The 24,611-nt window shown below is 44.6% G+C and overlaps 1 protein-coding gene across 3 annotated transcripts; it reads left to right on the top strand.

Moving 5' to 3' along the window:
* The first annotated feature begins 223 nt into the window (after nt 1–223).
* On the top strand, nt 224–24,600 carry LOC148131846 (uncharacterized). Of its 3 annotated transcripts, XM_087954342.1 has the most exons (4): nt 243–330; nt 20,760–20,938; nt 23,016–23,138; nt 24,135–24,585. In XM_087954342.1, the coding sequence occupies exons 2-4, from the start codon at nt 20,884–20,886 to the stop codon at nt 24,344–24,346; spliced, it is 390 nt and encodes a 129-aa protein (XP_087810468.1). In that variant the 5' UTR covers nt 243–330; nt 20,760–20,883; the 3' UTR covers nt 24,347–24,585. The 3 variants fall into 3 exon arrangements, 2 of the variants coding, with proteins under 2 accessions (XP_087810467.1, XP_087810468.1); XM_087954341.1 differs by lacking the exon at nt 20,760–20,938 and having other exon boundaries at nt 224–330; nt 24,135–24,600; XR_015747422.1 differs by lacking the exons at nt 243–330; nt 20,760–20,938 and adding an exon at nt 22,137–22,158.
* Nucleotides 24,601–24,611: the final 11 nt, after the last annotated feature.

The raw sequence follows: 24,611 nt of genomic DNA, 5'->3' as shown, positions 1-24,611 counted from the left end.
TATAGTAGACATAGACATAGACATAGACATAGAGAGGTATAGAAACCACCACAAGAACACAAAGGATGGGAAATGTATGCCTGCTTGTTGGTTTTTCCCCTCTTTCTTCCCTGCCTTTTTTCTTCTATGTCTTTGGGCACAACCATCACACGAAGATTTATTTGTTACAGTTGGCTAATAAGTTATATTTTAACTTATGTAGGTCAACAATGCAACCACCTGGGAAGTTGCTGCAGGTGACGTGTGCAAACAATGATGCCCATGGATTATGAATGCACAACTCCTTGGAGTCTAAGAGATCAAATGGAAGGGATTGGGAGTCTCAAGTGGGTAAGTGGGGAATGAAAAAAAAAAACACCACAATTGGGGACGAGGGGGGTTGTCCAGAGAAAGAAATGGGCATGTCCATGGGCGTGGCTCTGGGCCAGGTTGTCTCTGGCATCGTCTGCTCCAAAACGAATCTGTCCATTCTCTAAGATGTGTCCCCGCTAAGGTTGCTGCACTTAACAGAATAACAGAGAGGGAAGGGATCTTGGAGGTCTTCTAGTCCAGCCCCCTGCTCAAACAGGAAACCCAATACCATTTCAGACAAGTGGCTGTCCAATCTCTTTTTAGAAAACCTCCAGTGATGAAGCATCCACAACTTCTGGAGTAAGCTGCCATTCCACTGGTTCTCATTGTCACGAGATTTCTCTCCTTAGCAATAGTGGCAAATATCTGTAGCTCGAGTGTAGGATGAGGGTGAAGGTTCGTTCTCCGAGCTTGTGAGTTGTGGGTTATGGATCCCCTAAACCCTGCTGAAGATGTTACCTAGCCAGGTAATGAAACATTTGGAAACCAACCCACAAGCTCGGAGAATGAATCCTCAATCTTAGATTCCTCCTTAGCTCTAGGTTGGCTCTCTCCTTGATTAGTTTCCATCCATCGCTTCTTGTCCTGCCCTCAGGTGCTTTGGAGAATAGATTGATCGAAGGGTGGGATTCAAATTTTTTAACAACCAGTTCCGTGGGTGTGGCTAAGTTGGTGGGTGTGGCTTGGTGGTCATGTTATTGGCTGGGCGTGGCCAACTCAATATCATTCACATTGAGGCACGCATCTCCTCACCTGGCCTCTCATGACTGTGGAGATGCTGCAACAGTCGTAAATGTGAAAAATGGTTATAAGTCACTTTTTTTCAGTGCCATTGTAACTTTGAATGGTCACTCCACACAAGCAAAGTACCAGCAAAGGAGGGAAAAAAAACTCCAGAGAAGTTCCTGAGACAGGAAGTCTAGTCCTGCCAAGAATGTAATAAGGGTTAACGGAGAGGCAGTTTCCGTAAGCAACACCAGAATGTTTCCTTCCTGCCTTCCTTACAGGATTAGGCCAGTAATTTCTTCTAACAACCGGTACTCCGAACTGCTTAGAATGTTAACAACTGGTTCTAGCAAATAGGTGTGAACTGGTAAAATCCCACCCCTGGATTGACCCCAGCAGCGGGATCCTACCTGTTCCACTACCAGTTTGGTGATCACGCACATGTGCACACACACCTAACACGTGCGCAGCTTTCCTCACACCATCTGAGGCCTCCAGCACCAATCAGCTGAGAGAATAAAGAAGAGAAAAGTGCAGGGGGGTGGTAGGAGGGCTGATCCTGCGCTTTTCTCTTCTCCTCTCAGATGATTGTCGGAGGCTTTTTTTATTTACTACCAGTTCAGCCGAACCAGTCCAAACCATTAGCATACCACCACTGATTGACCCCCCTCTTCTTTGTGGCAGCCTATCAAATATTGGAACACTGCTATGATGTCACCCTTACTTCTTCTCTTCATTAGAATAGAAGGTCCAATTCCTGCAAGTCTTGTTCATATGTTTTACCCTCCGGTCCAGGGGTGGGATTCAACCGGTGTTACTACCGGTTCGGTGAGAGCGCGTTTTGCGCTCGTGCTGACGCTATGTGTGCTGCGTGCATGTGTAAATCATTTCCAAAAAGACCTCAGCTGTGCCGCCCGGAGAGCTGACAAGCACTGTGTGCGGGTGCACAGCGTTTGAAAATCCTTTTTTCCCCCTGCTTTTCAACCTCAGCTGTGCCGCGCAAAGCAGCTGCGGTTGAAAAAGCAGGAAATAAAGGACATCCAAGAGCCCGAATGGGCGAGTGGGCCAAACAGACAACCAAAAGGTCATCGCACTGAACCAGTTCGGTGTTTGCTGCTCTTCAGAGCTACCGGTTCTATAGAACCAGGCTGAACTGGTCGCATCCCACCCCTGTTCTGGTCCCCTAATCATCTTGGTTGCTATTCTTTCTCGAGTGCCAACCATCTTTTTTGTATCATGATGACCGAAGCTGGATGCAATATTCCAAGTATGATCTTCCCAAAGCATTATAAAGTGGTACTTTATTTTGCTTGCATTTCAGTTGCAGGCACTCCATAGTGGGGCCTCTGCAACAGAGGTGTCCTCTCTGTGGAAGATCCAGGTCCCTATATTCTTTGGTCCTCCACTATGTCCTGAGGAGCTTCTGTAGATAAGAGGACAAAAATCTGCCTCAGGAAGAGAACATTTGGGAGATGCTAAGTTTGCATCCAACCTTATTGGATTTTTCCATGCGGGTTCACGCTGCTTTCGGTATGTTCTGTCATTCTGTAATCTCGGTATTTTTTTTTTTTTTCAGTCTGTCACTCCAAGCTGTTGGGAATGGAAATGTCAATACTAAGTGCTATAAATAAATGTCCAAATTCCTCTTGGATCACATTTTTTCCCTTTAACCTTTACCCTGTTTTTTTGTCATGTTGATTTTTCTTCCTCTCTCACACGTACAACACCTCCACACCCAACTAAGACATCTTTAATCCAATCTTACAGCTATTCAGTTTAATTTTCCAAGAAATTGCCATCAGCGTCTTTCAGCAAACTCTGTTCATCATCAAAAGGTTGTCTTGAGGTTAAAGAGATGATGAGCAAGCAGAATCTCCTCCCAAACCTTGGGTTATTCAGCCAGTATCATAGATAACCAGAGCTTCCTGGTATAAAAGATAAAGGTAAAGGTTCCCCTCGTACATACATGCTAATCATTTCTGGCTCTTGGGGTCGGTGCTCATCTCCATTACAAAGCGTCTCCTTGGTCATGTGACCGGCATGACAAAACACCAAAGGAACGCTGTTACCTTCCCACCAAAGTGGTCCCTATTTTTCTACTTGCGTTTTTACATGCTTTTGAACTGCTAGGTTGGCAGAATTTGGGACAAGCAATGGGAGCTCACTCCATTACGCGGTGCTAGGGATTCGAACCACCAAACTGCCGACTTTTCTGATCGACAAGCTCAGTGTCTTAGCCATTGAGCCACTGCATCCCTTTGTATAGACAAGGACTAATAAAGAAGGGCCTCTGTTGGGGGGTCCAAAAATGTCAAGTTGTTGTGGGCGGGATGGCACAATCTAAATTCCAACCCTCAAAGCAAACACACAGTACAGTATATTGAGGTTTATGAAACATCTAAGTTCCGCCTTAGGCATGAAAGCCAGCGGGGTGACTTTGGGCCATTGACTAGGAGACCATGAGTTCCAGTCCTGCCCTAGGCATGAAAGCTGGCTGGGTGATTTTGGGCCAATCACCAGGAGACTGCGTTCCAGTCCCATCTTAGGCATGAAAGCTGGCTGGATGTCTTCGGGCCAGTTCCAATCATTCAGCCCAACCCACCTCACAAGGCTGTTCTTATGGGGAAAATAGGAGGAGGGACTATTTTGGCATGTTCACTGCCTTGAATTATTCATAAAAAATAGTAAAGGCGGGATGTTAGTTAAATCAACCAATCATGCTAAATAACCACACTAAAATGCAAACAAAAAAGATCATTTTGATTTGTGCTTGTTTCTTGGCAATCACACGTGGTACTTTGGTGCTGCCTTCTTAGCAACGGTGCAAAAATGGTTTGCTGCTGCTTAATTCTGAGGTTGTTTTCCCCCCAACTTCCCAGTCAAAACGTCAGCTTTGGGATTTCCCGGTGGTGCCCCATCTAAAAACTCCCTAGGCCTAACCCAGCTCTTGAGGTCCACTTTGCAAAGGATTCAAATTCAAAACTTCTTTCCCTTCTTTGGTGAGCCCAGACAGATCTAAGAGTGGAAATAAATTCTTTGAAAAGAAAATTCCTGGGATGTGAAGTCTTCCAATATCTAAGGGTTTGCCCTAGAGAAGGGGAGGTTAATCTATTCTCCGAAACACCTGAAGGCAGGACAAGAAGCCATGGATGGAAACTAACTAAGGAGAGAAGCAACCTAGAACTAATGAGGAATGTCCTGACAGTTAGAACAAATAATCAGTGGAACAACTTGCCTCCAGAAATTGTGGGTACTGCAACACTGGAAATTTTTAAGAAGAGATTGGACAACACTGTCTGGAATGGTTTAAAGCAGTGGCCCCCAACCTTTTTTGTGCCACGGCCTGGTACCGGCATCACAAAATGATCCACAGCCCGGTACCGGCATCAGCACGCATGGTAAGGCGAGCCGAGCGACCGGCCAGCCAGCCGTCCCCCGCTTCTCCCCGCCACCTTCAACTCCTCCTTTGTACCTTTGTCGATGGGCTTCGGGACGGCTTCGGGACGGTCGCTTGGCTCGCCTTGCCTTGGGTGCTGAAAGAATCCTCGCGCCTTAGTTTAGTTCGAAGCCGCCGCCCCCCTTCGATGGAACTAAGGCGCGAGGATTCCTTCAGGACCCAAACGCCGCTTTCCAACCGGAAAAGCTCACTGGAAGCACTTTCTCATCAAAACAAGATGGCGGTGCCCAGCAAACCGGCGGCCCGGTAGAAAATGTTCCACGGACCAGGACCGGTCTGGGGCCCGGTGGTTGGGGACCCCTGCTTTAAAGTATCCTGCTCAGTGGTGGTATTCTACCGGTTAGAACCGGTAGTAAAAAAGCGTCCGACAATTACCTGAGAGAAGGAAAAAAAGATCAGCTGAAAGGAAAAAGAAGAAAAAAAGTGCAGGATCAGCCCTTCCACCTGTCCCTGCGCTTTTCTCTTCTTTATCCTCTCAGCTGATTGGTGCTTCAGGCCGCAGCTGGTGTGTGCGGAAAGCTGCGCACGCGTGTTAAGTGCATGCGCACGCATGAGATCACCAAACCGGTAGTGGAACAGGTAAGATCCTACTGCTGATCCTGCTTGAACAGAGGGTTGGAGTAGAAGATTTTCAAGGGCCCTTTCCAACCGTGTTATTCTAAATTCATGGCTAATGTTCCTGTTGTGAATGAATAAAGTAAATAAGCCCAAATGCAAAGTAGGTTTTGGAAGCCTGCACATTTGATTGGTCCTTGAACAGCGAACAAGGATTGGTTCATAAAAGCCCCTGATTGGCCAAACTTAGGACACTTCCTATTGGTTATTGGTTTGGACCTTATGCACTTATTATTGGTTAATAGGGTAGCAGCCAACCATATAAAAGGGTTACTGCTGCCCATAGCCTTGCTCTGTTCTGTTCTATTTACTGTTATTAAAGAGTTGAAGTCACTGGTCAGATGTCTGGTCTCCATTATTCTCCAAACTTAACAGTTCCTACAGCACAGCCTTGAGTAAGTTGGCTTGTGCGTTCATGGTTGTTCATTTCCAGCTGCCATTTCAAGTCTTACATGGTTATGTTCTCCTCATGAGTAGCGAAAAGGTTTGTGGTGGGGAAGCTTCCACAGATTTCCATTTTATTCTTTTTTAGAAGGAAATCAGGGATTTATGGCAATTGGGCGATATTTTCTTTATTTAGGGGATAAGCCCAAGAGGAGCAGAAGGTGTCAAATCATAACTTAAAAATACTCCATCCCACCCCACCCCCGCAACCAATTTAGATCCTCCATCGGATTTGTAGGGAGACTATTAGGAGGGAATTATTTCCTACCAACAACAAACCCGGCCCCCTGCCTCGTCAAAAATGACAGGACTGTGAGGATTATGCCAGGTCATCCTATTTGGTTCTCAAAGAAGGTTGTAAAACAAGGAGGGAGCCCAGTTCCTCCAGTCACACAATGCTAGTTTTCAACAACAAGCTGTTTTTCTGAGGGAAGGGAGCATACAAGCACACAGATGATCCCAGGCTGCAGCAATGCAACCCCGGTGTTTTCATTTGTCCCCCCCACCTTGCTGCATAAAATGGCTTTCACTGAGCGTTTATCGTGGCAGGAGGCCGCTCGCAATTCATACCTGGGTCATATTCGGAGTGACCCCGCAGAGGCTGCTCGCTGGCTCCCCTGAGGCGTTTCGTCCACTTGAATTATTCAGAGCCATGTGCTGAGAGTGCCCTTTCCACTGGCATATGTTTCTTTTCTTTTTCTTTCGCCTTTTCTTTGCCTCTTATTTCCTCCCTTTCTTTTTTCTTTTCTTCCTCCTTCATTTTCTCTCTTTTCTCCCTTCCTTTCCTTCCATCCCCCTCCCTTTCTTCCTTCTTTTTATCTTTCCCTCTTTTTTCCTTTCCCCTCCCCTCACTTCTTTTCTTGTTTCCCTTCCCCTTCTTTCCTCTCTCTCTCCCTCCCTTCTTTTTTATTTCTCTCATTCCTCTCTCTTCTTCCCTCTTTCCCTCCCTCCCTTCTTTCATTCCCTCCTTCCTTCCTCCTTTTCTTCATTTCCTTCATTCTTCTTCCTTCCTTTCTCTCTTCTTCTTTCTTCCTGTGCTCCTCTCTCTTCCCTTCCCCTCTCCTCCCTCCCTTTCTTCCTTCCTTCTTTCCTCCCTCCCTTCTTTCCTGCCTCGTTCCTCTTTTTCTTCCTTTCATTTCCTTCTTTACTACCCTCCTCTCCCTCCCGCCCTTCTTTCCTTCCCTCCTCTTCTTCCTTTCTCTCTTCTTCTTCCTTTCTCCTCTTCTTCACCCCTCCCCTTCTTGTCCTCTCCCTTCATTCCTCCTTCCCTTCCTTTCTTTTTTCTTTTCTTCTTTTCTTTCTCTTTGATTCTCTCTCTCTTCCTCTCTCCCTTCCCTTCCTCTCATTCTCTTCTCTTCCTTTTCCCCTTTCCTTCTTTTCTTGTCATTTCTTCCTCCCTGTCTCTTTCATTCTCCTTCTCTCCTCCTCCTCTCTCCCTTTTCTTTTTTCTTTTTTGTCTCCCTTTCTTCCTCCTTCCTCTCCCCTCACTCTCTTCCTCTGTCCCTCCCTCACCTTCAAATGTGTTAGTTCCCCAACCCGTTAATTAGTTACAATAGGCATTACAATAGAAAGTGATTTGTTTCAAAGCAACAAATGAAAGCCTTAAAAAAGTACCTTTAAACAATTGTCGAATGTGACAGCTCTGGGAAACCAAAAAGGCTTTGTGTCAGGGGAGATGGAAATGAGGATGCGTGAATCTACTTATTTGTTTCTCAAATTGTATAGCCTCCCATCTGTTACAGTACCCCACATTTATAATCCTCTTATAACATGTAACAGCGCCTCAGCAGTGCTGCTTTCTCTTTCTCTTGGGTGCTGGCTAAAGAGAGTTTTCTTTGCCAAAGGCTCCTCAGCCTGGTTTAATTTGCGCTTCATCTGTCTTTCATTTTTACTGCTGTTTGTAATTAGCTGCTCAATTTTAAGAGGTACAGAAGATTCTTGGATGCCTGATGCAGAGAAGCAAATGGCACCTCAGACGTGCGTAAAGATACCCACAAGCAGTTTGCTTGTTTGTTGATTTGATTGATTGAAGACATAATTTAAGGTTCCCATTACCAATTTAGATTATTTAACTCCCACAAGCTTCTTTTCTCCAGCTTGGAAGTAGACATACAACAACAGCCACAACAAGCCATGTTATATCCATATCAACTTCACAGTGCCTAACCTAGTATTAGGGGCTGGACTTGGTTTATGCGATGTGAATAGTTGTTTTTACTGCGGCTATTAACCAAGACAGTAAGCTTCGATTATCTGCAGTGTAATTCTAATTAGCCTTCTATAGCGGAGTTTCCCAATCTTGGCAATCTTTAAGACATGTGGACTGTCAGCTGTGGAATTCTGGGAATCGAAGTCCGCGCATCTTAAAGTTGCCAAGATTGGGAAGTCCAATTCTATACTTCCCTAGATGAGAAAGTTGGGACCTCCAGAGGTTGTTGAAATGCCCCATCTAATATGGCCCAGACAAAGGAAAGTTGGGATTTCAGCAAGAACTAAGATGTTTCAGGTTCCTCACCCCTTTGTAAGCATCACAACTCATCAGTACATACAGAGCAGAGGTGGATATTCAGCAGGTTCTGACCAGTTCTGGAGAACCAGTAGCGGACATTTTGAGTAGTTCGGAGAACCAGCAAATCCCACCTCTGACTGGCCCCGCCCCCATCTATTCTCTGCCTCCCGAGTCCCAGCTGATCGGCTGGGTCTTCTTTGGTTGCCCTGCACAGGAGAACGGAGCTGGAAAGCAGGTAATTGGGGTGGGGAGGGAATGGGGATTTTGTAATAACCTTCCCCCAGGAGCGATGAAGGAATGGGGATTTTACAGTATCCTTCCTATGCCAAGCCCACTAAGCCACACCCACCAAGCCATGCCACGCCCACCAAGCCACACCCACAGGACCGGTAGTTAAAAATTTTGAATTCCATCACTGATACGGAGTAATATGGAGAATGGAGAATGCTTTCCAAACCTTTTAAAAGAGATTGAAATTAAGGCAGGATATTCTCTCAGCACTGAAAAGAGGGGAGAGTTTGTCATATTTTTTCCCAGAAGTTTTCCAAAACTGGTGAGCCGCAACTGAGAAACCTGTCACACGAATTAGAACCTTTGAAGACAAAGAAGGCTGCTATCTCCTTGGAGAACATCTTCAAAAATCTGAAATCAGTGATACGGTTCCAAAGGTATCCATCATAAACCACAACAAAGTCAACGTGACAGCACATTCCTCATGACATAAGGGATAACGCATAAATGACATTGTTATACATCTGGATGCTTTCAAATTTGGGTGTTGGAGAAGACTCTTGAGAGCTTCTTAGGACTGCAAGGAGGTTAAATCAGACAATCCTAAAGGAAATCAACCCTGGAAGGACAGATCCTGAAGCTGAAGCTCAAATACTTTGGCCCTCTGATGAAAAGAGAGGATTTATTGGGAAAAGACTCTGATGTTGGGAAAGATGGACAACAAATGGAGACGGGGACATCAGAGGATGAGATGTTTAAATAGTGTCATCATCGCAGTGAACATGGATTTGGGCAGATTCCAGGAGATAGTGGAGGGCAGGAGGACTTGGCATGCTGTGGTCCATGGGGTAGTGAAGAGTTGGACATGACTTAGTAACTAAACAACAAACAACAACAAATCAGATGTGGGCTGCTGCTGGTTCGCACTGGTTCTGGCGGATAGGTAGTTAAGATTAGGTGCAGTTTGGCAAACTGGCAAATCCCACCACTGGCTGGCTCGCCCCCACCCATTTTTCAGACCATTTTCAGGTTGTTTTTGGGCCCTTTTCAGGTTGTTTTGGGGCTCTTTTCAGGCTGTTTTTGGCCCCAAACCAACCTAAAAATGGCCTTAAAATGCACCCCAAATGGCCTGCAAATGACCTCCAAAATGGCCTCATTTTGGGGCCATTTTCAGGCCATTTCTTGGGCCATTTTCAGGCCATTTCTTGGGCCATTTTCAGGCCATTTTTGGCCCGAAAATGGCCTGAAAACAGTCTAAAAATGAATTGAAAATGCCCCCCAAACAACCTGAAAACGGCCCAAAAACAGGCCAAAAAATGGGCAGCCAGTGGTGGGATTAACCTCAACCGGCTGAATCTTACCTCTTCCTTTGAGGCGAGTGGCTGGGAGGCAGGGCTGGGTGTGATGAATGACATCCCCCACCCAGTCACATGACCAATCGGCCACGCCTACCCAGCCAGAGAACAGGTTGTTAAAAAATTTGCAGCCCACCACTGCAACAAACGCATTTGGAAGACAATGTCGTAACACATGTGCCATCATCTGTCTCATCATTGCACCGCCATCCCTATTGTCTGTGGTCATGTCCACTGCCCTCTGCTCATTTCACTTTGATCTGGATGAATGGACCTCTTCCTGGCTGTGGCTTTCTAGATCTTCTTAGATTTCATTTCCCATCACTTGTCTTGTTAGAGCAAGGGTGTCAAACTCAAGGTCTATGGGCCACATTTGACCTGCAGGGTACTTAAATCTGGCCCGCGAGACCGTCCTGGAAATAGCAAAGGACTGGCCTGCTGTGCCTCTGCTAGCAAAAATGGGGCGCATGGGGGCCACACGTGGACCCCCACATCCATTTTTGGCCTGGATGACCTCTTGCAGCAGAGTGTCCATGCTGTCTCCACTGCCGCCCCAGGAAGTGTCCATGCCGTCTTTTCTGCCCCCCTCGGCCATGGAGGAGAGCTACAATGCTGATTCAGCTCTCGAAGAAATCCAGTGTGGCACTCCTGTGCTAGAAACAACCGATAGGAGTTCTAGTCCAAACATATCTAAAAGGCCACGTATTACCATATTCTATTCTATTCTATTCTATTCTATTCTATTCTATTCTATTCTATTCTATTCTAAGATAGATAAGATGATAAGATAACATGAGATAAAGGCTGACAAGGAGTGGGAGTGTGGCTCCGTTGGCTGTGGAGGAAACTGGGGAAGGGCGAAGTCTGGCTGGGCAGAGCAGGAAAGATGTAGAACAAGGGAGAGGGACTTCAGAGGAAGACCCAGGCCCACCCCCTCTTCATCCTAGGGCACGCAGGGAGGAGCGGAGAAGAGAGCAACGTGGGTTGCATGGGTTACGGGGGAGGAAAGGGCCCTGATTCCCTTCATTAGCCACAGCTGGGAAGAGAGTTTAAAAGAAATGCATGCTAAGTTTAGCAGCTGCTGGGAGCAAACGTGAGTTTATCTTGTGTTAACTTTGCTGATCTGCATTGCCAACCGTGTTGAGTTATTGCCATGCCTTCACCTCTGGAATTCTTGTTCCTGTCCTACCAGACTACTTACCACATTTTGCCTTGATTGGACTTATATTTAAAGTTTTTGTTGACCACGTTTTGAACTTGATTCTCTGCAGCCAAAGGCTGTTCCTGGGAGAGTTTTTCTCCAGCCAGAAGGACATTGGGGGCAAAATTAGAGCTAATAAAGGGACTCCTACTGATTATCTGACTGTGTTGCCTTTGTGCCACGCCCTGGGTCATCACACAACATTTTCATTCACCCCAGGATGCAAACTTGAATGAATGAAGCCTGTGCTTTATCGGCACGAGGAAAGCCTTTGACTAATTTGTCTCTATTCAGAGTCCAAAAACCCAAAACCTCATGTTCAACAACCATGTGATAATTCCTCGTGTGTTCACCCCCATCATAAGAGCTCATTCATTACATTTTGCATCCTATGACTATCGCTGAAAACAACTCAGAGTGGCTGGCTGTTCACTACAGGGCTACATTGCTTATAAAAGAAGATACGGGTATACAGGTAGTCCTGGACTTATAGCAGTTCACTTAGTGACCGTCCAAAGTTGCGACACGGAAAAGAGTGAGTTATGTCCACTTTTCATAGTTACGACCTTGGCAACATCCCCGTGGTCGTCACGTGATCAAAATTCAGATGCTGAGGTATGACAGTTGCAGTGTCATGGAGTCATGCAATCCCCTTTCTGTGACCTTCCGACAAAAAAAGTCAGTGGGGGAACCAGATTTGCTTAACGATGGGGTTACTCATTTAACAACTGCAGTGATCCGCTTAACAAATGTGGCAAGCGAAATCGTAAAGTGGGGCCAAACTCACTTAACAAATTTTTCACTTAGCCACAGAAATGCTGGGCTCAACTGTGGTCGCACGTTGAGGGTTTACCTGTACTGTGGTCTTTGTTATAAAGTACCTTGAAAAGGTAAATCATAATCAGCAGAGGAGACCATGGCTCAACCAGGGGGCACCTGCCGGTTGTTGTTGTTGGTTGCAAAGTTGTATCCGACCCATCGTGACCCCATGGACAACGTTCCTCCAGGCCTTCCTGTCCTCTACCATTCCCTGGAGTCCATTTAAGCTCACACCTCCTGCTTCAGTGACTCCATCCAGCCACCTTTGCCGTCCCCTTCTTTTGCCTTCAATTGTTCCCAGCATTAGGCTCTTCTCCAGAGAGTCCTTCCTTCTCATTAGGTGGCCAAAGTCTTTGAGTTTCATCTTCAGGATCTGGCCTTCTAAAGAGCAGTCAGGGTGGATCTCCTCCAGGATTGACCAGTTTGATTGCCTTGCAGTCCAAGGGACACACAGGAGTCTTCGCCAGCACCAGAGCTCAAAAGCCTCAATTCTTCGGTGCTCAGCCTTCCTTATGGTCCAACTTTCACAGCCATGCATTGCAACTGGGAAAACCGTAGCATTGAGTTTACACACTTTTGTTGGCAGGGTGATGTCTCTGCTATTCAGTATGCTGTCTAGATTTGCCATAGCTTTCAGACACTCAAAAACCTTAAAATACAAGATGTATGATCCAAACTGATGACCTTCAAAGGCAGACTACAGATCATTTAAAGCAGTGGTCCCCAACCACCGGGCCCCGGACCGGTACCGGTCCGTCAATCATTTTTTACCAGGCCGCAAAGAAGTGGGCGCCACCATCTTGTTTTGACGGCGCTTGAGAAAGTGCTTCCGGGTGAGCTTGTCGGTCGTCAGTTGGAAAGCAGCGTTTGGGTGCTGGAAGAATCCTCGCGCCTTAGTTTCGTCGAGGGTGGGGGGGGCGGCTTTGAACGAAAAGCCGTCCCGATGGCGGTGGAGTCTCGTGTTAGGAAGAGATTAAGAAAGAACCCGAAAAGCCCATTGACAAAGGTACAAAGGAGGAGTTGAAGGTGGTGGGGAGAAGCGGGGGACGGCTGGCTGGCCGGTCGCTCGGCTCGCCTTGCCTTGGTCGTGCGTGCTGATGCAGGTACTGGTCCGTGGATCATTTTGTGATGCCGGTACCGGGCCGTGGGACAAAAAAGGTTGGGGGCCACTGATTTAAAGGACTTCCCATCCAACTGAAATCTGAAGGTTTATCTTTGGTCAAAGGTAGCCTCCCTCCCCGCTACTCTATACATGTGAAAGATTTTTGAAGACGCAGGCTATGAAAAGTATTGATGTTTGGATTGAAATTTGGTGTTGGAGAATACTGTGGGGAGCCAACCAAACAAATGGATCATCAAACAAACCAACTCAAGGTTCTCAGTCGAGGTATAAATGACTAGATGTAAATTATCCTATTTCGGACACATTATGTGAAGACAAGCTCTATAGAGAAGTGATGGAAAAGATGGAAGGGAAAGGAAGAAGAGAAATCATCATGAAGAAAAACTATGCATGTAGTTAAAAGTCTGTAGAGATTCTCAGTCATCCAGGTCATGGTTGTCCCAAAGGTGTTTTTTCAGGAGGCAATTGGATTTTATTGTTTTTTCTTTTGAAGACATTTCGCTTCTTATCCAAGAAGCTTCTTCACTCTGATTGAATGGTGGGGAATGGAAGGATTTATACTCCTTGCAGACAGTTGGTAATTTGCATCCTTTTAGAGGGTTGCTGAAGCACTTGGAGTATTTTCTGTGTCCTCAGGGTTACCTGAGTGGTGCTCCTGGTTCCTGTAATCTGCATTTTTTTCCCTCTGGAAATCCATTCCTACTCCCAACAGCATTCAAAGGCTGTTCATCCCAAATTGTATAGCTAAAAGTCTGTAGTTGCTAAAAGTCACAATCAACTCAATTTATATGCTATCTTGAATAAGTGACAGAAGACAGCATGAAGTGATGACAAATCTTTCTTTTAATATGATGAGCAGTTTTTTAAAAATCATTCGATCAAGACCTCTTTGGAATTTGAGAACATGTATCATGATTACAGTCACAAAATGGCTGCCACAGCAGGTGAGTGGAAACACGCCTATTCATGCAATGCTATCATAGTGAGCACAGCCAGTTTCAAAGCACCTTTTTAGCAGAAGATAAACTAATGCAGGCATGTCCAGAGTCCAGCCCAGGGGCAAATTGCGGCCCATTTTCAAATTTTGAGTAGCCCGCAACCTCTTCTCCCCACTGGCTCAGCCTGTCACTCATCCCCGCTGGCCGGCGTTTTTCCCTTCACCGCACAGCGGTTTGGTCCCCACACATTTTCACCTCACCAAATCTGGCCCTCCTTGCAAAAAGTTTGGACACCCCTGAACTAATGGGTTTACATTCCAAATTTTCCCGTAATTCTCTGTGATGCTTATTTTTGTTTTTTTCGTTTCCCCTCTGAACAGGTGGGCCTATTTCCAGACAAAACCTGACCTGCATCGCTATATTGCAAGGATGCTTATTGTGGCAACTTCAGAACATCTGGATAACACCTTTAGAACTTTCAAACAGATGTTCCTAAAATGTATTTTTTTTAATGTAACAGAAAGGGGAAAGACTCTACCCACTAAAAGAAGAGAAGTCACTGTGCTGATTCTATTTATTTCTAATTAAGATGTACTCTAGATGAAATGAAGCCCAAATTTAATTTTTGATTCGGCTGTGCCTCTTTGGGGATTGCATTCTTTTTTTTCTTTTTTTTTGGCAAGCTGTTGCAAAGCTGAGAGTGATTCTTAGCTGAGAAAATATTGTATCAGCCCTGACTGGTGGGATTTCTTGAAATCCCAAAGGGATCCTTGCAAAGAAATATGATGCCAAAGGCAGGAAACGTTGTTTTGAAGAACTACAATTCTCCTTTCCTCTTTTAAAAATAACGTTCAGCAGGCAGGGTGCAATTGGGTGCCCTTGGATACTCTGTTTAGCTGTCCCTTGTGTCTGAATACCGAATTATTTTGCTTGCTTGAAATGGGGGGAGAGAGGCACAAAATACTTCCTGCTCCCTGGCCCACTGCATCTGTTCCCAGGGTTATCGTTTCTCCAAAGACAGGCATTGCAGCTTCAACACAATTTTTCTGTAAATTGGCTGAATTGAAGACAGCAATTGAAGCTCTCCCTGATGTTGTTGCTGTTTATCTCTGCTCCATGTACAGCCTGCCCCACCCAAATCAATCTCAAATCTCTAGAGCTTTTAAACCTGGCTCGCAAATATGAGCTGACTCCCAACTGTAGATACATCCTGTTTGTAACAGCATAGGACCAAAGGGGAGATTTGGGATCATTGGCTTGGACTCAAGATTGATTCCTGCCACTTGGGTTCAATATAATTTCCCTGCCAGAAGCTGCATGCATATAAAAACCAAAATATTTACAAAAGAAACTGACCCTTGCATAGAGATCTTTGCTCTCTCATCTACCTTTATTTTATGTTATCTCTAAATCAACGTTTCTCAACCTTGGCAGTTTGAAGATGGTGGGACTTCAACTCCCAGAATTCCCCAATGACCTGGGGAACTCTGGGAGTTGAAGTCCACCCGCCTGCCAAGGTTGAGAAATGCTGATCTAGACTGAGGAAAATCAGTCCCTGTTAAGCTTTTTAAAACACAAACTTACTTTTGAGGGGTCTCATAGTGTCCAGATTCTTGCCTACGTTTAAAACTATAGGTTTTTTTGAAATGGATTGTTGAGATGTAGGCGTTCACATGTCACGATAAGCTATTAAAATTGGTTCCAATGTCACCATTGGCTGTGAATATTGATTGTGCTTTATTTATTTATTTTTGGCAAGATTAATATTTTTCCTTTTTAACTTTGGGCCCTTGTGATGGCATGATACCATTGGAATGGACAGAGCTAACGGATAAAAGATCATCAGAGTTGGACGGGACCTTGTAGGTCATCTAGTCCAACCCCCCGCCCAAGCGGGAGACCCTACACCATTTCTGACAAACGGCAGTCCAATCTCTTCTTGAAGGTCTCAAGTGATGGCACTCCCACAGCTTCCGAGAGCAAAGCTGTTCCATTGGTTGATTGTTCTCACTGTCAGAAAGTTTCTCCTTATTTCCAGATTAAATCTCTCCTTGTTCAGTTTCCATCCATTATTCCTTGTCTGGCCTACAGGTGCTTTAGAAAATAGATTGACCCCTTCCTCTCTGTGGCAGCCCCTCAAATATTGGAAGACTGCTATCCTGTCTCCCCTGGTCCTTCTCTTCACTAGACTAGCCATGCCTAGTTCCTGTAACTGTTCTTCATATGTTTTAGTCTCCAGTCCCCTAATCATCCTGGTTGCTCTTCTCTGTACTTTTTTCTAGAGTCTCAACATCTTTTTTATAGTGTGGTGACCAAAACTGGATGCAGTACTCTAGGTGTACTTACTAAGGCTTTATAGAGTGATATTAGTACCTCACTTGATTGTATGTGTCTGTTAATGCAGCTTAGAATTGCATTGGCTTTTTTGGCTGCCGCCACACGTTATTGACTCATGTTTAGCTGGTTGTCCACTAAGACTCCAAGATCTCTCTCACAGTTACTGCTATTAAGCCTGATTTCACCCAGTCTATATGTGTACTTTTGGTTCTTCTTGTCTGAGTGTAAGACTTTATTTTTCTCTATATTGAATTTCATTTTGTTAGATAGAGCCCAGTATTCTAGTTTGTGAAGATCTATCTGGATCTTGAGCCTATTGTATAGTGTGTTAGTTATTCCTGCCAACATTTTTTAATAATAACATAAACATGAGGTGGGACAAGATTTATAGACTGCATCTCCTTTGAGCCATTTGCTTGAGAATTGGATGAAGAATATTTTGGAAGGACATCTTGAGTTCACATCTCCAGCCTCTGTTGTGAAACTAATTCCAGAGTTTGGGAAAAACATTAGGCCGGAAAGCTGAATTGCTACTAGACATCCAAAGAGATGGTTCTAGGCTGGAAGGATGAACTCTATGATTTAGAATACATTTTGAATACAGTACACCTTTATTGTTCACAAATGTGATTACTTTTGGCCGTGTCTAATATACAACATTAATATCAGAATAATTAATACCGCTATGTCACTGGCAATTCATCCTTTCCTCTGTTAGAAATAGTCAGGATAATTTAATACTGTGCACAATATACTGATAGAATTGGAAAGGGATTTCTCCACAGTTCCTGTATATGCATTTCTTTTTACCGGTATTTATACATCTGTTATCTTCCCCTTAATTAAAATCCACCTGAATGAATAGTTCTGCAAGCCAATGTCTTTTTCCACCGATAGGAAAGATTTGTAGATTTCATATTGTGAATGCCAATTCGTCTAATCTAAAGCAAATTAAAATCAGAACACAAAAGAAAGTGTAGTAATCATTGAAAATTCAGAGTTAGGCCCTGAGAGAACCATAAAATGCAGGAACCAATAACAAAAAAGACGATTTCATTTGAATAAAACTTGAAATCAGATTACAGGTAGTCTTCAACTTACGGCTACAATTGAGTCTAATATTTCTGTGGTTAAGTCAGACATTTGTTAAGTGAGTTTTGCCCCATTTTATGACTTTTTTTGCCACAGTTCAGAGGTGGTATTCAGCAGGTTCTGACCAGTTCTGGAGAACTGATAGAGGAAATTTTGAGTAGTTCAGAGAACCCGCAAATACCACCTCTGACTGGTCCTGCCCCCATCTATTCTCTGTCTCCTGGGTCCTTTTTTGTTGCCCTGCATAGGAGAACGGAACTGGAAAGCAGGTCAGTGGAGTGCAGAGGTGGTACTCAGCAGGTTCTGACTAGTTCTGGAGAACTGATAGAGGAAATTTTGAGTAGTTCAGAGAACCAGTAAACACTACCTCTGACTGGAAATTTTACAGTACCCTTCCCCTGCCACACCCACCAAGCCATACCCATAGAACCGATAGTAAAATTGTTTGAATCCCACCACTGCCACAGTTGTTAAGTGAATCACTGCAGTTGATAAGTTGGTATCATGGTTATTAATTGAATCACTTTTCCGCATTGATTTTGCTTGTCAGAAGGTCGCAAAAGGGGATCCTGGGACACAGCAATGGTCATAAGTATGAACCAGTTTGCCCAGCATCTGAATTTCAATCACATGGCCATGAGGCTGCTACACAAAGGTCGTAAGTGTGAAAAATGGTCATAAATCACGACGGTCGTAAAGCAGTTCCTTCACATGAACAATCCAATTTTACAACTTTTTTGGGGGGCAGCGGTTATTGAATGAACATGGCAGACGTAAAGCAAACGTCAGAGAGAGATTAAGTGAATGTTGCAGGCATTAAGTGAACACATTGTTCGGTATGGGGCATTTTTGCCCAAAACTGGAAATAAATGCCAATTTTCAACAAAAATATCATTATTGTGGTCACGTGACTGTTAGACACTACAAACAGGCATAAATACGGGCCGATTACCAAGCAGAACTTCAAATCTAGGACATATGAACCTTTTAGGGGATCCACCATAATTTCAAATGATCGGTAAGAGACCCGTCATAAGATGAGGACTAGCTATATTTAAAAACCTGTCCACCGTCAGATGAATAGGTCCATATCTCTGCAGGAACACGAAGCAGGACTTCCCGTAAAACAACACATAGGTTGAAACTTCCTTCACGGGAAGGCCCAACAGATTTCCCTTTTATATCCATCCTGATGTTTCTTCGGAAGGGGTTGATTTCTTCAGGTGCTTTGAAGTTACTTCTCCTATTTCTTCTTTTGAAATGTCATATTTATAGGTTCTGGATTTTTCTTCATTGTTTTTCAGTTTTAAAACTATGGTATATATTGTAAAGTGCAAGTTAACTAATTTGATAATCCAGGTTTTATCATTGTGTCATTCCAAAGGGGTTTTTTTTTAGGCAGAAGAGGAACCTAAGAATTTTTTCTTTGATAAATTCCATTAAATCAGGGGTATCTGCTGGAATAGTGTCCAAAAAAAGGCAAGATGATGGCAACATCTGTGAAATCAAATCTTTCCTATTTTTTTTACATGCATCGAGAAATATAAAAAGGGGCAGAGCTTTTATTGCCTGCAAGCTTCACATTTTTTGAGCCTATTCCTTGCCATTGAACACTCCTGCATTAAGTGCTCGATAGAATTCACTTCAAGAGCCTGCTTGATATACTGGTTAAGCAGTGGTGGGATTCAAAAAAATGTACTACCAGTTCTGTGGGCGTCGCTTAGTGGGCGTGGCATGGCTTGGTGGGCGTGGTTTGGCTTGGCAGGCATGCAGGGGAAGGATACTGCAAAATCTCCATTCCCTCCCCACTCCTGGGGGAAGGTTACTGTCATGCCCCTGTTAGAATCTGACCCCAAGGGAGAAGAGGAACAGCCAACAGGGAGTGGGAGTGTGGCTCCGGAGGTTGTGGAGGAAATTGGGGAAGGGCACAGGCCGTCTGGGCATTCAGAGGAAGACCCAGGCCCATCCCCTCTTCATCCTAGGGCACGCAGGGAGGAGCGGATAAGGGAGAAACGTGAATGGCGTGGTCTATGGGGGAGGAAAGGGTCCTGATCCCCTTCATGGGCTGCAGCTGTGAAGACTATTTAAAAGGACAAACTGTGCGTGGCCCAGTGCTGGAAACAAAGTGTGAAATAATTCTAGTCTTTCAGTTCTTATCTGAGTTCTGACGTCCTTCCCAGTGTGTATATTTCAATATCTGTGGACGTCCCCAAGCCTTTATCCTGCCTTGTCTCATTAATTGCTTCAGTGTGGTTTGTGTTGCTTTTTCTATTTATAGTTTATATGTATTTTGAGTTTGAACAGAATTTCTTCCTTTTTGCAACTGTTTGTGGGGGAGTTTTTTCTCCAGTCCATGCTAATTGGAACCTTGAAGCCAAGTTGAAGGAATTAAAGGGACTTCACCTGTTTTTTGTGACTTTGTTGTTTTTGTATGCCACCCTGGGTCATCACAGTTACTGCAAAATCCCCATTCCCTCCCCACCCCACTAACCTGCTTTCCAGCTCCGTTCTCCTGTGCAGGGCAACAAAAGAAGGCCCAGCCAATCAGCTGGGACTCGGGAGGCAGAGAATAGATGGGGGCAGGGCCAGTCAGAGGTGGGATTTGTGGGTTCTCCGAACTACTCAAAATTTCTGCTACCGGTTCTCCAGAACTGGTCAGTACCTGTTGAATGCCACCTCTGTGGTTAAGGCACCAGGCAAGAAACTGAGAGATTTTGAGTTCTAGTCCAGTGGTCCCCAATCTTTGCACTTTCGGGGGCTGTGGAGAGGGGAACTGGGCCTATGAGCAGCGGGCGCATGCATGCAGCTCCACTCATGCAAGAGAGAAATGTAGCCTATGGAGCATCATTCAATTGAGTGGAGCTTCGCACACACCCCAGCCCACCTCTCACACGGCCTGGTTCTAAATAGGCCACGGCCCATCAGTGGACCATGGCCTGGGGTGGGGGGGTGAGAGCCCCTGTTCTAGTCCCAAGCACCCAGACTCTAGGATTAACCCCAGACCTCAACTCCAGATAGCTGGGCTGAGGAATGTCTGGGAGTTGAACTCCACAAGTCTTAAAGTTGCCAAGGTTGAGACACCCCCTGAGCTAGACACTGTCTCTCAGCCCTAGGAAGAAAGCCATGTCAATCCACTTCATAAATCTTACCAAGAAAACTTGCAAAGATTTGTCCTGGCAGCCACTAGGAATCAACACTGATTCAAAGGCACCAAAAAAAACAAATAAACCAACAAATAAACAAATACTTTACTTCAGAGCACAAAAATGCCATGGAGAAAAATAGCAATGCAAACATAGGAACAAATGAAATCGCAAACATTCGTCTCCCAGAGGCGCTCGATAGTGAGAGGGGCTGCATATAAATTTAATACATTTAGTAAATAAGTCAAATCCATGTTAAGTAGTGTAGTAACCAGTGAGATGTGTTCTGGGTAAGCAAGCCTAAGCGTGGGGCTTGCTGAATTTTTTTGCCCACTTTTTTCAAAATCTGAGATTCTTTGGTACATATTTTTGCAGGAAAGGCATGTCCAAATCAATTTATTTTCTTCTTTTCTTAAAGATGCAGGGGGAAAGACGATTATGAAATTAAAGGTAATTGAAAGAAGGCTGCTGCTAATCACCGGAGAAGAAAGTTTAAAAGGGAGGATCGTTTGCCTAGCCCAGACCCAGAAGGAAGGAGAAACATGAAAATCGACTTCTTAGCCGGCTATGCAATACTGCTCCTCTTTCTTCCCCCAGGTAGGTAGAAATATCCGGGCCAACGTAGATTTCAGAGGAAGATAGTTTGATTTCTTGGTTTACTTACTTATCCATTTGATTTATAATATAGGCTTTTTCAAGGCGGCTAACAAACTGTTAAAAGTAGAAGCAGTTCAAAATGTAGACGACAGAAGAGAATAACAGAATAACAGAAGGGACCTTGGAGGTCTTCTAGTCTAACCCCCTGCTCATACCCATTGCAGGAAAATGGTTGTCCAATCTTTTTCTTTTTGAGAGTTGTGGAAATAGATCCATGCGCGCGCTCACATTTTCGGTTCTGCACTAGGCAAACCGGTTGTTACATTATGTGCAGCCCATCACTGGAGGCTTTCAAGAAGAGACTGGACTGCCATTTGTCAGAAATGGTGTAGGGTCTCCTGCTTGGGCAGGGGGTTGGACTAGATGACCTACAAGGTCCCTTCCAACCCTGATTATCTGTTATCTGTTACCTCTGAACACAGGGGTCAGATTTTTCCTTTGCAGTTACTAAAACCTCAGTCTCTTAAAGGCCCTTGGATTCATTTGGACTTAAGACGGGGTGGGATTCAGCCGGTAAGGACCATTTTGGGAGAACTGGTAGTTCCAGGGATGAGTTGGCCCCGCCCACCTGCCCCTGCGCTAATCTGTCCTATATTTCCTTTGTTTGAAGCCCAGCTTCAAGGCGTGGCAGAGCAGATGGCTATGCCTCAGCTGTTGTACTCACCGGGGCTGCAGTAGAAGGTTGAATCCCAGCACCGACTTAAGAGTTGAGATAGGCAATGGAAAAACAGTCGCAGTGGGAAAACTTAGATCGATTTCAATTGGACAAAAAAGGGCCAAGATGAATAAAGATGGGGCCCAAATATATTTTTGAAACAGAACTGGAGTGGAGCCCTCGGGGCCCCATTTTTCCATTCCTTGAATCTCCAGAATTCTTTGCAAAAAAAAAGGAATCAGTTCTGTTTATTGCAATAAATAAATATTTTATTGCAGAACGAATAAAATATTGGAGACCAAAATGTGATTTGGCGGCATTTTTGCAAAACTCTTGGGTAGGAGTAGATGAAACCTCATTGATTTTAAGGCCAAGAAGTGAAGATTAGAAGAAAGTGGGAGTTATGGGGGCTTCCTGATCTCGGTTGTTTGCTTACAGACCTTTCATTATCCAATTCGATAACAAGATCAGTGCCAGAAATCTCTTTGAAGAAACTTTTTTGAAGGTGAGAACATGTTGTGTTGGAAGTTAAAACGCACCCCTCTCCTAGAAAAATGAAATATTTTAGGATATACTAAAAAGGCAGAATATTTCCCCTAAAAGAGAAGTAGAAACTCAGTCGTAAATTGAGAACTACCTGCCCAAGTTCTTTGGTACTTCGCTGGAAGCATTTGTCCATCCTGGACTCTGCTGGTAAGTTGTTGAGCAGACATTTAGTGTAATGGTGAAAGTGATCAGAGAAGGGTCAGCTGTTTTTATTGGGTAAACTTGAGTCAGTCATCATCTCTATGCACTATTATGATTCTTGATGAATGTATTTTATTTTTTCTTTATGTACACTGAGAGCTTATGAACCAAAAACAAATTCCTTGTGTGCCCAATCACATTTGGCCAATAAAGAATTCTATTCTATTCTATTCTATTCTACTCTACTCTATTCTTTCCCTATTCTAATTCTTTCTCTATTCTATTCTATTCTATTCTATTCTATTCTATTCTATTCTATTCTACTCTATTCTTTCCCTATTCTAATTCTATTCTATTCTATTCTATTCTATTCTATTCTATTCTATTCTATTCTAAAGTACCCACCTTGAGCTGCAAAGACTTTTTAAAATAACGAAGAACAAAATTCTGTCTTTCTCTTTGAAGTGAACCATGAACATTTTAAACTCAGAATTTTTTTTAAATAGGATAGGTTAGGTTTCCAGAAAAAAATGATGGTGTTCTAGTCTAGTGTGCTTCCTAGGATTCTATTTCTCTCCTGACAAAATATGATGCTTCAGCTGAACTATTTTAGCTCTGTCTTGTGATATCACAAACTTCTGTGGAAGACAAAACTCCATTGCTGTTTGTCTCCAGGATCCCCACTGCGATGTTACACCTGCCTCTTCCCCACCATCTCCCCAGTGGATTGCTTGAAATTCGCCACGCCGTGTGGCCCATCGCAGAAATGCCTCACATCCGTGGCGAAAGGTCATAGAGGTGATGCCGGCACGTTCCTCGTCGCTTCTGCGAAATGTTTTACGTTTGTATCCTACTCCTTCGAAAGCCAGGAAAGAAAATGTGGGGCAGCTTAGATAGGAACCCCAATAGTACCCTCGCCCCTTTGATTCTTCTGCCAAGAGCATTTTGATTGGGTCAAACGCAAAATGGGCACCAGAAAGGTACCTGAGAAATGGGAGGCACACATCAAATGCTTGGGGGGAAATCTCCCATATGGTTCTACAAGAAAGATTGGGTCAAAACCAACAGCCAATGAAATTGTTTTTAGGCTTCCCCAAAAAGCGCTAAGCAGGCTCTTTGTCCCGGCAAAACCCCTTTTATTTAAACGAAGGTGAATTTCTTGCATTCACATTCAGCCAAAGGCCTGGCAAACAGTCTTTCAAAGGTGTAATTAGGGGCACAGACCTTATCTAGCTTGGAGAGCTGCCAAGTAAATATTTCCAAACGCAGTGCTGACAAGGAAGGACTCAGCACAGAGTCTCTGAGATGCACAGACAGGTCTTCACACTGCTGCAATGAACGAAGGAATGAATTGTTTCCTGCAAAAGCCTCCTTCCCTTTTGCTCCTCTTTTAATCCCTATGGGAGGAGGCATTCACCGTTCACCTGTGGCCTAACTCCCACATCAACCCTTAGTTCGTAATTGTTCTTTTCTTTTGGTAGCTCTGTGCATGTGCACGCCAGGGAACCAGCTCCAGCTGCTCCCTCACCTCACTGCTGTCCAACTCCGAAGACAGCTGATAACGGCCAGCCTGCCCTGGCCCCATCTGTGCCTCTGATGCAGAGCCCTCATCTGAGCCTTCCTCAGCCTCCAGGACTGGCCCATATTCCTCCCCAACCTCCTCACTGTCCAAGTCTGCTGCCAGTTCTGCAAGCCGCCACCGGGCCACAACAGAAATGCAAAGGCGATGATTGGGCAAGCGTGGTGTTTGCGATGATCTTCCATCTGGCCTTGACTCTCATTTCTCTCTCCCAGGTGCCCTTGAACTGGTGATCCATGAGAAGACCTGTGGGGATCCTTCCATGTGTGGAGTTCGGGGCATTCGAAATATATTGGGGATCAATTTCACCTACAGCACTTTCTGCTGCTCCACTGACCTGTGCAATGGGGTGGCTGGAGAGTTCAGTGCCTTCTGGAGGCTGCTGGTCTTCACCCCATTTTTGTTCGTGCTGGTCTATCTCTGCTGAGCCATCCCAAAAGCAGCCCCATGAGATGGCACATTGTTATCTCCTCTTTAACTCAATAGACCTGGGAGCCCCAAAATGCTACCTAGGAGGAACTCAGGCACATCCTATCCTCTTCCTTCCCTTTCTTGGGATAGTTTCTCAATTTTGCAGAGGGAAAATAAAGAATTTATAATCTGCTTGATTCTATCAACATTTCATTAAAAAGGAGATGGAAAAGCTTTCTAAGACGAATAAAGGAACCAAAAGAGCTCGCTATCCCTTTGGT

The sequence above is a fragment of the Notechis scutatus genome, chromosome 2 (genome assembly GCF_049901735.1).
Source record: "Notechis scutatus isolate UNSWTSFEM ecotype Mainland chromosome 2, rNotScu1.2, whole genome shotgun sequence".
Taxonomy (NCBI): Eukaryota; Metazoa; Chordata; class Lepidosauria; order Squamata; family Elapidae; genus Notechis; species Notechis scutatus.
Note: the sequence above shows the minus strand (reverse complement) of the source record. Positions and strands in the feature narration are given on the sequence as shown.